Raw genomic sequence first — 14,348 nt, 5'->3', positions numbered from 1 at the left:
TTAGAGTTTTAAAATTGTGGAAAAAAGCTATCAAACTGAGCCTTTTTTTAAATCTGAATATGTATATAATTGGCGCGTACACCCGATTTATGTGTTTGGCCGAGCTCCTCCTCGGCTCCTATGTTGGCTGCACATGCTCTCAAAATAGATATTGCTAACATAGACAAATGCAGGTAATGCAGAGGGGATGTTGAGGAAACTTTAGAACACCTTCGGTGCGTTTGTCCGGCAGCATTTAAAACGCGTTTAAAATACCTGGGAGCCCCACTGTTTGAGGGTGTGGAGGACGTCTCAAAAGCGGATCTCCCAGCTTTGCTTATATTCGCTAAAAGCGTTGAGTTGACATCCTACATGATGATGTCTACTTTCAGTATTCATAGAGGTCGGTCTCCATATGGTATCGCTAAGGACCAAAAGGTCTATGCGTGGCTTAATGTCAACCAGGCTAACCTAACCTAATCTTTTTCATGGCAGAAATACACTCGGAGATTTGCCATTGCCTGACGAGGGGCGTAAAATATTTTTCTTAATTTTTGGTGTTTCCCCTTTTTTTAAATACCTTCCTCAATTTTTGCGTTAAATATTTATATATACAATATTTTCCGCCCTAATATTGACAGTGTTTTTTTATTTATTCGATGACATTTTTTCTAAAGGCGAGATTGACTGCATTTACGTTGAAATTAGGCCTGTTCTAAGAGAAAATTTCGTCAAAAAGTTTTGGGAGTCGGCATTATATCGAACAGGTCCTATGTTCTACCTAAAAACCACGGGCATATATACAGTGTACTCGCACCTAACGCACACCTCCCATAAGCGAACATTTTTTTTCAGTACCGCAAAAATCCTTAGGGATTTTTTAAAGTCTTCTCTTTTGGGCGGACAACCCTCCCACAACAGGACGCTTACACTTTTTCCCCCTCACCAAAAATATTTTAGTTCTCTCATAAGCGCTGCCTTAGAGTTATCAGAATCAACAAATTTGTTATATGTTGTTTATTTCATTCAAAAAGCGTGGGAGCAAGTGAGTTCATAGACAGTGAAAAATTGTTTAGAGGAAGCTGACTTTGAGAAAATCAACTTCCCTATTGGCGATAGGACGGTTAAACCGCAGAGCATGAGCTTCCACTATCGGCAGTTGCTCAGTTCACCAACATAATTAATCTAGTTCAGAAACCAATTCAAGTTGAAGTCGAAACTGTATTCATTTAGGTAAATAAGACTTCATAAATGATGAAGGAACAAAAAATAGCAATACTGAATTTGCAACTCTCGCTGGTCAACTCTTCTGAAGATGAATTAGAAAACGAGTTTGATGACTAATTCACTGCTTGTAAAGAGGCTTGTTTAGCAACGAGAAAACTAAACGCTCTTTCTTTATAGCACAGCGACCTCAAAGGCGTTGAATTGCTTATTGATCTTCATATATGCCTCTAAAGTATTGAAATCAAATTTAAACTAAAATTTGTGACTTTTTTAAATGAATTTGAATACCTTGCAGAATAAAATTTGCTTTTACATTTGTCGTTTGTTTGCAACTTCTGTTTATTTTGTCAAATATTTATGTTTATATCTCGTCTGGTCTTGGAAATAATTGAAAACTGATCTTTATATATTTTATCAGTCACAAGTTATTTTAAGTTTTCTTACACTTTTCTCATAAGCGGACGGCTCCCATAAGAGGACAAATTTTTCAGTCCCTTAGGTGCCCGCTTAAGAGCGAGTACACTGTATATATGTTTTATATCGCATATGATCGGAAATTTATGAAAAACCCCAATGCCGTTTATGGGATATTATTGGGACGCTTATTGCGATAAAAACCTAAAAACTTATGAAAGGAATATTTTTTTTTTCTTTTTTTTAACAATAAAACTTTGGAACTTATCAAGGGAATTCTTTTTTTCAATTTCATAGTAGTTGTTCTTAATAAATATAAAAGTGTATACAAGAACTTTTTTTTTAAATCAAATTTTTTTATGCTGACCAAAATCAGTTCCTCATTAAACAGCCTGAACACGTCCCTAATCCAAAGATATTTCCAACACTTTCACAAAACAGCTTAAGTCAACTTAGCACCTTCTTCCTCTTAAGCACTTAATTGCTTGGTTCCAATGAAATATTTGAGATTTTCACAATTCACAGTCATAGCTTAATCATTCATCTTAATAAAAGTTTAATAAAAAATATAAAATTTTCTTTCCAACCTGAGAAATTATTGACCTGAAAGCAAAATCTTTTAAAGTAATGTATTATATGTACATAAGTATGTAAACTGTTTTGTTAAAAGCCCACAGTTACGTTTGTATGCGCCTTTACATATTCTATATTAATTTTTTATTTTTATTTTTTTTTATAATTCTTCTCACTCCTGCTGAGAAAACTCATTATATCTTTTTCGCTATTAACGCAAACTCATTAGCCATGGAAACATTTGCAATTTGCACAGCTTCATGCAATATTTGAGCAAAAGAAAAAAATAAATGAAAATTTTCAGTCTTTCGCAGTAACTCATATAAATCACATCACTCATATAAGGCACAGACTTTCCACCAGGCTGAATATGCATTTTTGTTGGTATATACAACGCAGCTGATAGTGAAGCAGTTCATATACATAAACATATATATACATACATGCATACATATGCCGTTCATATGCGCTCAATCACAAGGACTCTTATTACGTAAATGAAAATCTGAGAGAAAATTACATGCGAACGCTTATTGATTCCAGTATTTTGCCAAATGTGTCTGTAAGATGACTAGTGTGCGTTCTGATACGATTTCGATTATGAATTTGTGTGCAGACAACCTGGTGAAGAGTGAAATTAAAACACCACTTGACGCATTTCGGAAATACTATTTCAAAGCAAACTTGGTAGAAGTCGGATCGGAAACAAGCACAGGGCGTGTTCTCTCTGAGCAGAGCAAACAAATCCACTGCTTTTAAAACTTAAATGAGACACTGCCGTATTACATAGAGGAAATGTTGACAAGCTTGGCGTAAATTTGTGAAAAATTTAAAAATTATGAAAAGGAAAACAAGGATTATTCAACTCCCATTTAGCTACATGCCGAAGTGCACGAGCGGGGTGTGGTGTCTAAGGTCACCTATTACCGACAAACAATTTTGAAATATCTTCTAATGTACTAAGGTTAGGTTAGGTTGAAGCGGTTTTCCTGTGGGGCACACTCAGAATCATAGCCCATTGTTATGCCGCGTGGGGAGCTTTCCCTATTTCTCCAGTGTGTGGTTTTCAATAATTTTAGAATATCTCCTATTTCTGCAGAACTGAGATCTTCCAATTCATTAAAAAAATGTCTGCCTAGAATAGTAAATCTCCGTATGGATAGAGCAGGACAGAAGTCATGTGCTTGTACACCCGTCCTTTGGGCGTGCTTACCTATTAGGCAGTGCCCGGATATGACCGCAATCAGTGTCCTTAGACTGTGTTTATTTTGGCTTAGCAGAGATTCTATGCGTTTAGCATTGAAAGTCGGCCACAGTTGACGGGCGATTTCACAGGTGGCTTCATTACGCCATCTTGTCCGCATTTAGCGGAAGACAATTATCGTGGGTCCATTAAGAAACTGCAGATAGGTCGCTTATTAATTTTAAAACGCAAAGCCGCAATTAGACCAATTCTTAAAAGGGAACCAAGAATCGAAGCTTGCGGTTCAACGGAGCTAACAAAACAAGACGTAGTGCCAGCCTTGCACATTACCTTTGCTCATCCTAAAAGGTAGCTGATTATAAGTTTAACAGCATCATCAGAAAATTTAAAAAAATTGTTTCAGGTTTTTGCAACAAAGAATCAAATGCCTTAGAAATATCTAGAAGGTCAAATAGGCCATCGTTGTCAAATTGCACAAAAACTCTCTTTTCACCAATAAATTTTTTTTGGGTTAAAGTTTGAGGAAAATAAATAATTTAGGTAGTCTTGTAACATTATTTTTCATTAGAACAAACAATAAACGTCTTGCCGGTGCAAGGTATTTTGAGTACATCGCGCATTTCGAGCGATGATGCAAACGGTTAATTACATACAAAAAATAGTTAAAAAAAATCAAATAAGCACCACGAAATGCTGGATTATGGCTCCCAAACGGCTCCAATAAACCATCAAAAAAACCACGACATTTTCAAATATCACTCCAAAAGAGTTCCGAACTTCACTGTAGTAAAGCGCACCGAATTCAACGGATTTTGAGTAATTTTTTAGACATCTTTCAGCGAGCCTGCTTATCAGGAAGAGCCGCTCTTTTAACGTTTCAAAAAAAGCTTATTTATGAGGAAAAAGCTCCAATGCAAGAAGGTATAGAGCTCATAGAAGAGTATTCTAGGATCCGTTATAGTTAGCCGAGAATGTCTTTGAGTTTTTGGCTCAGCAGCAGTCACTCCAACCTACCAACCTCATCTAATTATGAAACGCATTTCTTCAATTAAGGGGTCCCGGTGGTCTAGAATTTTCAAGAAATCGATTTAGCATTTTTTTTTTTTTTTTGATATTTCGCAAGTATAGGCTTTGAAGAATAGACTGTATTTTTTTGGAAGGATATTCCTAGTATTTTCGATTTTACAGCCGTTTTAGCTGATAGTCAGATTCGTCACGCGGCCACTCTCAAAACTACTTTTTTCGACGTGGTGTTGTCAAAACAAAAAAAAAACGATTGAACCGAATCGTCTGAAATTCTAATCTGACGTTTACAACATCAATGGCTATCGCCCGTACTAGAATCATATTAGTATTCCAATTATTTTGTATTTTTTTTGGTTAAAATGCTGAATGAAACCTGATTTTTAGAGTGTCAAATTCAAAACTACGCCATTTTCTCAATTTTGTTTTTTATTCTAGTACGGAATATAGCTACAGTCATGAAATTGAAATTGAAATTTGAAAAGGTCGAGCCAAGGAGCACCAGAAGATTTGGTGGCTCCTAAAACATGCAGGCTAAAAAGTCCATTGTATTTAAAGCTCTGGAAAGAGTCAAGGAGGGAAGGAGAAAAGTATCAGAGAAAGAGATATGAAAGAATAGAGAGAGTTAGATAGATATAGTTAGTCCTGTGAACATTTTCCAGATTCTTTGGCAAATCTGTAAATATCCTCCAGTTTTAGAGAGACGGATATTACTCATTCTCACGACATCGGAACCCAAAACTCCTAGCCGTGCTCTAGCAAAGGCAGGACACTCACAGAGAAAGTGCTCAGTGCTATCCGCCTCCTGTAAGCACGGCAGGCACATCGGGTCCTCAATGATTCCAATGGTGGTCATATGCTGACCCCATGGGTTGTGTCCTGTAATGATATCGACCATCAACCGAACGTCTTTCCTTCCAAGAAAGTTTGACAGTTTTCTAATCGGACTTATCACAAAACTCTTTGCAGTTCTGTAGCGTTCCATATTCCATATCCAATTCATGATTCCTGCGGAACTGATTCCGATTATTGGCTCCAGCCCTTTGTTTGGAAACCGGTGATCCACGGTGGGCCAATTCATCGGCAATTTCGTTTCCTTGAACACCGGAGTGTCCTGGAACCCATATAAGTACAAGCCTTTTTTATCGTGAGCAGAATTAAGCTTCTTCTTACATTCTTGAATAATCTTCGAGGTTTGCTTCGCGTTCTGCAGGGCTTTCAGTGCAGCTACAGTCATACTTATTAATAATATTTTTGGTTTTTGTGTGTAAAAAAATCCTGAAAATACCCAAAATTTTCGAGCTCTAGACCACCGGAACCCCTTAAGCATCCGACGGAAAAAATTTCTTTTATGTTGCAAATACCTAAGCAACCTGTGCATTGCTATTTCTGCCCCCTTTCCGTTAACGAAACTTATTTTTCTTGTTAGTTTGGATTTTCTAAATGAATTTCTCTATTCATCACTTGAATTTAGATTATTTTACTTATTTTTATTGCTTTTCAATTATTTAACTTTTACTTTCGAATTGAAACTTTTGCAATGAACGCTACGGTTGGTGTTCAATTTATAGACTGCGCTCGTAAAGTCATTCAGTCAGCAGTCACTCAGTCTCCTTTCGTGCCCATCTTAAATGCCAATCATGTACAAATTTTTATATGCACAGCAGCTCAATGGCGGAGCAGCATACAAAAGCAGCTACTCAAATAAGAAACTAAAGTGAAATTATAGAAAAAAAACCGAAACAGCAGAAATATGCAAAAATTAAAATAAATAAATGTATTGCGGAATAGTGTTGAGTATGGAAGCAATCCAATTACACGGCAGTAAAGTGCCGCGCTTTCTTGTATTTTATTTGCATGGGAAATTTCCATAGAAATGCAGCAAACTAAGGCGCATGCGCAGACTAGTAAACTAATTTGCCGAGCGCAGGTGGGCTATTGGCAATTTGTGTTGTTACCAATTACAATTTGCTTTGCTTACGATTAATTAGGCTGTGCTCTCGTGGTCAAATAAATGCATCTACAAATTGGAATTCAATAATGTTTACAATCCAACGGTGTGACAGAGCTTTTCAATTTTAATTAAAAAAAAAAACGTATTTTAAAAAATGTCTGCACTGTCGTATTAGTAGTGAAAATAATTCATTTGCGGGTCGTAGATATCACACATGCCTTTAAAACATAAACCAGAGGTTGCCTAACTGTGCATCGCGACGCCTTTGTGCTAATAAAATTGCAGAATTGAAAAAAAGTGTTGTTGTAAGCAAAAATAGTTGAGCGGCAAAGAAACACTGAATGTCTTCCCGTTTTCAAATATTTCTGTTAAAAAAATCTTACTCCAAAGCTTCTTCCGAAAAAATTCTGTTGAAGATCTGGCATCAAGCTTGCAATTGATAGAAATCCAACATTTATCGATATTAAACTTTAAGTTTGAACATTTTTTTTTCCAGGTCGAAATTGTTAAACTAAGACTGAGCACTGCAAAGACTTTTTTGTTGAAAGGAATCAAAAATATTCCAAAAATCAAATTCTTCAACATGAGATTATTGGGAGACCACTTATCCACACCCAAAGGTCATCTTTGTAACTATTTTCAGCGAATCTCGATCAGAGCCATTGTTTTAGAGAACCATTCCAATAATCGAGAAGAAGCCACTCTTAAATACATTTTTTGATACGAACTTAAAACTTTGTTTCGTCAAAGGTAGACTTTTTAAATTTGGACCACAAGAAGTACTTCCTCTGCGTACTACAGCTGACTAAAGAATATTTCACAAGGCTCTTCTATTCGCCACTTCTCTGCTTGCTAACTCTCTGGTCGACTCATTTGACGAAAAATTTGCATGCGAAAGCAGCTACAAAGTTATCGAGCAAGGCGGTTATACTTCATAAAACTGGTATAACTCAGTATTTTACAAACAAATGTAATTTTAGGCAGCTCTATTCCAGCGCTGTCAAAATATGTTTATTTATACCAGTTGCTTCATCTATTCACCATTTACTAAGACTTGTCGCCTGCAGCTTGCTTAGCTCAGTTTGTTCGCAGTTGCCGCAATCAGGGCAAAATATTATAGGCGGCGCAAAATTAAGCACGCCATAGAAGAATCATACTTTTTACACATATGGTCATACGTCTATCATAACTAGACAGCTGCAGTATACAAACAAACAAGCAATGAAGCGCGTAAAGTGCAAAATAAAGATTTCTATCACTCAAAATTATTTTTTTAATTATTAAAAAAATTGTTTAAAAACAAAATTAGATGATTAATTTTGTGCCACTAGTTATAGGTCACAAATAAGTCTAGAGCAGGTAATGAGATTAGGTTAGGTTAGGCTAGAAGAGAGTTACTATTTCAAAACTTTAGCTCCGATTTGAGAAATTCTCCTCAGAAAAGCGGGTTCATCCTATTCATAGATGGCACTCCTCATCATCATCATCATCATCATCATCATCATCATCATCATCATCAATAGCACGACAGTCTTGTGCAGACCATTGCTTCCACCTGTTCTTGTGAATTCGCGACAATAAATACTGGTATAAGGTTGTCAACCTTAGGACAGGCGACTGGTCCCATGAGAAAAGCCAGATCACCCACTTCTTTTGTTCCCTTTCAGCCCACTCGGGTTTCTCACCTAGTAAGGTAGTACCTAGTCTCTGGTTGTCTCTGGTTGAGGTTAACAGTTTCACCGCTAGAAGGATTCAAGTTGGGAGATTGACAATAGGAGGTGATATAAATTTTGTCTCAAGATCAGCATTCAAGTTGCACAGTACTGTCCTTTGCACTCCTAATAAACATAAAAATTCTGTAGTCTTGTTCGAATAATAAACAAATATATCTTTTTATTTGCAGTACAAAACGCAGGCATCGAAATTTTCACTTTTAAAAAAGGGCCATACAAAAATTAAGATTAATGTACAATAGATTAAGTCGCAGTACAAAAGAAGATTGCGAACCTCTGACTTAATCGATTGTCTTGCAAACATTGTCATATACGGTAGATGACTTCTTAGCAGGCCTTGTTGTCGCTGACAGAATAAAACCTTTCCTCGCTTCTGCAGGAAATTTGCGGAAACTGAGCGAAAGTTGATTTTTTCGTTAAGTGTGGTTCTCGTTAAGCAGCTTTTATAGCTGAATTGAAGGATAGTTTTATAAGTTTCTGCTCTTTCACATTTTCCGGTATTATCCTTTTCGCAATACGCGTTGTGCGATTTTTTTAGATTTGGGTGGTGCGAAATAGGTGCGATGGTATACCGGAGTTACAAACGTTGACGTCTTCGTTGGACGAGGTCCAAAACTGCCTTTCTAAAGCAAGGTCATAAGATCACAGATTTGTTTGTGACAAAGCCGAGCTTATTACTGGGTGAAGCTGAAGCAGTTTTATGGAAAAAGGGTGTTAATGTATTCAAAAACACGTTTGAAGAACTTTTACGTGCAGAATACCTCGAATTCCGGAACTCATTGAAAAAATCGCTGCTTCTATTATCACATATTGAAAAAAGACTTTCATGGGCTAAGGCAAATTCGGAACGGTATAATATATATTATTATATATATATAGATAGCTTTTTCCGCGTACACCCTTTTTGGGTGTTTGGCCGAGCTCCTACTCCTATTTGTGGTGTGCGTCTTGATGTTGTTCCACAAATGGAGGGATCTACAGTTTCAAGCCGCCCCCGAATGGCAGATATAATTTATGAGGAGATTTTTCATGGCAAAAATACACTCGGAAGTTTGCCTTTGCCTGCCGAGGTGCGACTGCTATTAGAAAAAAAATTGTCTTCCTTTTTGATCTTTCTACGTCCTATGCTCTCTCTGAATTCCGAATGGTAGTCACGCACCAACCCATTCGGCTAAGGCAGCCGCCGTAATATTCACGGATGAATCCTTTTGGGCGAATAGTTGCATACATCAGTTCTGGCGCACTGCTGATAATCGACCATTTCAACGAACTCTTAAGAATCCAGTTAAGATTCATGTTTGGAGCTGCTTCACCGGAAAAGGATTTTAGACGCATAAAATGTATCAAAAAGTATCATTGCCATCAGCTGCGAATACATTTGGAAGAACTAGCCAACCTTAGCGGACAAAGATCCCAAGTATCGAAGCCAAAGGTGCATAGAGTGCAAATTGCAAAATGGGATTGAAATGTTGGATTGGCCTTCACAGTCGCCTGATGTCAACCCTATTGAAAATGTTTGGACAGTAGTTAAGCAAAAACTTAAAGGAAAACCAATATGGACGCTCAAACAATTATCAAGGCAAATTCGGCTGATTTGAAGCCGATTACCTCCACAACTTGCGCGGAAATTAACACAAATTATGATTCGGTATTCATAGAGGTCGGTCTCCATCTGGTATCGTGGCTTATTGCCAACCAGGCTAACCTAAGCTAACCTATGATTCGAAAATGTGAAGCCATTATAGCTAATGGTTATTTTATTGAATATGTTGCGAATAATCAATATTATAAGCCCATACAATGCAGTTTGTTAAAACGGAATTGGTCAAATAGCTTCCAGGTTATGGCGGTCACGCTTTTGTTAGACAGAAAAATTCTAAAGATAACAGATTTGATTCACAATCCTCATGAACACATCACATTGGCATATAGTAAAAAAATAATGTGAAATGTGACTTTAGAAGGAGTTACTGTTATACGTACTCCGGCTTGCAATTTATGCGTTTAGTTGACAAATAACAAATTCCAATATTTGCATTTACAGCAATTTTTCTATAGCTACAAATGACTAATTTATTTTTGTGTAAAATAATTCTAGCCATGGACTGAGCTTGTATAAAAGAGTAAGCTTTTGTTCAAAGAAATTCGTTAAGGATAGAAATTTTTGGATAGTAATTTCCCTTTCCACTTTAAACTTTCACTTCTTTAATTTAGGTCCCATGAAGGTCTTTATTCTAATAAAATTCTATCAAAAAGTATTAATCAGAATATTTAAAATTTTCCACCAACTTTTTTACTTAGTTCACCCAATCGCTCGCTTTACTCTCCATTTCTTGCTTGCCATAAATTTGGCCTCTAACCAACATTACAATTACAACAATTGCACCATGAGTGCTCCGAAGTCATATTTTTCTCTGGCCTTTTTCGCATGCACATTTTGACATTTCTTTTTGGCACACTTACCCATTTAAGCATCCATTTTATCGCTTTGTAAGCTTTCTAACTGCACAATTGCCTTGCATAAAAAAAAACAAAAAATGCAAAAATAAAAAATATTAAAAAAAATAGTTCAAAGGCCGCAATGCCATTAGCCTAATTACAACGCTCTCTTGCAATACTTATTGACGGCCGCCTATACACACAAAGATTATCGCGCCATCACTTGTCTGCAGCCTTTGTGTTTAGCCGTTTAGCCACATCAAATGGCTGCTGCTTCATAGGTACGTATAATAACCATGGCATGCACTCGTATAATTCCTGCAATGGTCCTCATAGCTTATTTGCCTGCGCTTTTCACTGCCAATGCCACTCTTGGTTCGCAAACCAAGTGAACCATTCACTTTCACTACCGTCACAAAATATCCTCTCGCCCATTGCCACACTCTTTTCTTCTACCTTTTTGTTTTTGTTTACTACATATTATTAACTGTGTATAATTACTGGCCACTTACCGTATTTAGTTTGCAGCTCATCCGCCATTTTTCTGTCGTGATCATTTTGCACAACAATTCTCCAGACCTGAGCACCATCGTACCGTCTCAACTGTGCATTTAAATCATCATCGTCGTCATCATCATCCTTCAGTTTCTGCGATGTTTGTTGCTGTTTGTTATTGTTGTTGTTGTTATTAAGTTGCATAAACGAGGCATTGACATAATTGAGTACACTATCCATGACATTTAGTGGTGCTACTGAGGGTGCTGTCATTGCCGCTGTTAAATTGTTGACATCAACGAGTGTTGTGGCTAATGGCGCTTCAACATTTGCGATTTGTACTGGTGTGGCTTGCTGTTGCTGTTGCGGCACTTGTATGATTGTTGTGAGTAGCGAAGTGGCAGGCTCGATTGGTCCACTGTTCAATGTTTCCTCAACAATTTCTGCTTGCTCATCGTTGATTGGCTGCATAGTCTCCGGCTGTGGTTGTTCCTCCGCGGTCTGTTGTATTTCGATAATTGGCTGTGTTTGTGCGACAGTTTCTTCTTGCGTCAGCTGTACAATTTGTTCTTGAGCTGACTGTTGTTCCTCTTCTGAGAGCTCTGCTTCTTGCAACTTTTCGTTTTCTAGGTTTTCTTGTTCCTTCAATGGTTGCAGCTCGACTATTTGCTGCTGTGGCTCTTCAGATGCTTGTTGCTGTTCTCCAATTTGTTCATCCTGTTGCTGATGTTGCTCTTCTACAGCTTGGCCCTCTTGAGTGTCTTCCTGTTGTAGCTGCTGCTGCTCTTCAACAGCTTCGCTCTCTTGAGTGTCTTCCTGTTGCAGCTGTTGCTGCTCTTCAACATTCTGCTGCTCTGATTCCTTCTGTTGCTCCTCCTCAATCTGCTCTTCGTCTGCCACATGCTGCTCTTCTTCCTTTTGCTGTTCTTCTAACATCTGCTGCTCCTGTACTTCCAACTGTTGTTGCTCTTGTTCTTCTACTATCTCGGACTGCTTTTCCGACTCTTCTGTTAGCTTTTCGTTGCTGGCAATCTCTTCTAACACTTCCATTTGTGGTGCTTCAGGCTCTGATTCAGCTTCAGATTCTGTTAAGAAAGACGCTTCTTCAACCTTCTCGTGAATCACTTGCTGACCCTCATTCTGAGTTGCTTCTTCTGTTTCATCAGCTTGAATGCCAGTTGTAGCTTGAAGTCCTTCATTAATTGCTTCTTGTTGTTCTGTCTCTAATTGTTGACCGCTTCCCTCGAACGCTGGTTGCTCCTGTTTAATTTCTTCTAGCAGAGTCTCTTCTGACTGTATTTCTTCTATAACTGGCTCAACTTGTTGGCTGTCTTCGAATGCTACTTGCTCCGATTTGTTGTCTTCTGACAGCACTGCTACTTCTTTAATGTCTTCAGCTGTTGATTCTTGGCCGGAAATCGCATCAGCAGCAACGTATTCCGGTATAGCTGCATCTGCTTCTTCCTTCAAAGGGGCGGCTTCTGCAATCATGTTTTCGCCTTTGATTTCCTGTTGTACTGTATCTTCTTCTTTCATTTCATCCATGAGAGTTTTATCATCATTCTGTTCAATCTCTTCTGTTTCTTTGACTTCTTCAACTGTTTCTTGTTGATTGTTGTCTGCAGCTGTTTGCATTTCCTCGGATTTTTGCGCTTCTTCAGCGGTTTGACTTTCTTCAACGGTTTGCAATTCTTCAGTCGCCTGTTTGTCGAGGTCGGCTTGGGTTTCTTCAATAGTTTGTTTTTCTTCTGTTGCTTGACTTTCCTCCACTACCTGGTCACCCTCTACTGCCTCAACTTCTTCTACCTTTTGGAGTTCTTCGGCTGTTTGACTGTCATTTTCTGTTATTTGTGCTTCATCTGCTTGCTTATTCTCTGTAGTTATTGCTTCGTCTGGTTTGTTACCTTCCTGATTGCCTTCATTCGTTTCCATCTCTTCAACAATCGTTGCATCCCTGTCATTTTCGGCTATCATCTCAGTTAAGCCAGCAGCTATTTCTTTTTCAACAGTTCCTTCCAGCGGCTTCATTTCATTTTCACTTGCCTCTGATTTAGTTTCGTCCAATAACATAGGAAGCTCATTTTCTTCTTCTTTCGTCAGCTCCTCTGTTTTTGAGAACTCTTCGGTTTCTTGCTTAATATTCACCATTTCATGTTCACTTTCTTCGAGATGATTCTCGGCACTCTGTGTGTGCTCAGCATTCTCCGACAGGTTCTGCAACTCTGCCATGTTTTGCTGGCTTAGATCATCTTTAATTTCATTTTCTTCCGCATTAGCTTCTTCTACCAATTTGTCACTCTCATGTAAATTTTCAATATTTTCTTCACTCTTCTCATGCACAATTTGCACTGCTTCTTCGGGGACTAAAACGGTTTCAGGCAATAAATCTTCATCTAATGCCGACAAGCTACCAATAGCTTCCTGTTTTTCTTCGTCCTGTTGCGTGCTTGCAATTTCTGCTATACTTTCAGCGACTGCCTCCTCAATTGCTGCGACAGCATGTTCTTTATCTTCCACAATTTCGCTTTGATCTGGCACTTCATCATTTGGCAATTCCTCAACCAACTGTGTTTCTTCCATATCCTTTTCCGCTTCCGCATCAGCGTTCACCTCGGAAATAGCTCCCTGCTCAGCGCTAATTGTATTCTCACTATTCAAGCTATCCTCAACAGTTAACGAGTCGTGCTGTTCTTTTTCATTGAGTTCTTGCGACATTTGCTCACCGGCTACTGATGCAATTTCTTGCGTTTCGGATTCGGTGGGAATTTCTAAAATCGTATCCATTAAAACTGGCAGCGGCTCTTCCACACGATTTTCATCGTTCGCTGAGGCATTTACTTCCGCACTTATTTCCTCCTGTTTCGCAACATTTTCGGTGTCCATCGATTCTTGCGGCTCTACGGGCAGTGCAAGAAAGGAGACGCGCAATGGCGCATCATGCGACTCCATCATCAACATGTCCGAAGTTTCATTAGGTAGTGACTCCTCGGCTGCTCCGTCACCATTTTCGATCGTATTCTTTTCCACACTTCCGTTGGCGCCACCGGCTGGCACTAGTAAATATGTATCCGTATTTCCATTAGTCGGTACAGCTTCCAATTTCATATCGTCTACCACAATATCTGCGCTATTAATCGCTTCCGATTTCTCTTCATAGTTATTGGCTGCCGTTAAAGCCGAATTTAATTCATTCTGATCGACACCCAAACGATCGAGTGACATTGACGACGCGCGTTGCGTAGCGGACGAAAGTAATAGTAGAGCAATTGTGTAGAACACGAGTCGCGTTGAAAGCGACGGCATTTTT

The 14,348-nt window shown here is 38.4% G+C and overlaps 1 protein-coding gene across 1 annotated transcript in view; it reads right to left on the bottom strand.

Annotated features, from left to right (window-relative positions):
• Positions 1-14,344, bottom strand: part of LOC128857521 (trichohyalin) — a 29,652-nt gene extending 15,308 nt beyond the window's left edge. Inside the window, exon 1 of the mRNA XM_054093271.1 lies at positions 11,059-14,344. Coding sequence (XP_053949246.1) covers positions 11,059-14,344 — 3,286 coding nt within the window. The remainder of the gene's footprint in view (positions 1-11,058) is intronic.
• Between the last annotated feature and the right edge of the window lie 4 nt (positions 14,345-14,348).

This window comes from Anastrepha ludens, chromosome 3 (genome assembly GCF_028408465.1).
Source record: "Anastrepha ludens isolate Willacy chromosome 3, idAnaLude1.1, whole genome shotgun sequence".
NCBI classification, from domain to species: domain Eukaryota; kingdom Metazoa; phylum Arthropoda; class Insecta; order Diptera; family Tephritidae; genus Anastrepha; species Anastrepha ludens.
The sequence above is the reverse complement of the archived record's forward strand: the minus strand, read 5'-3'. Positions and strand labels throughout refer to the sequence as shown.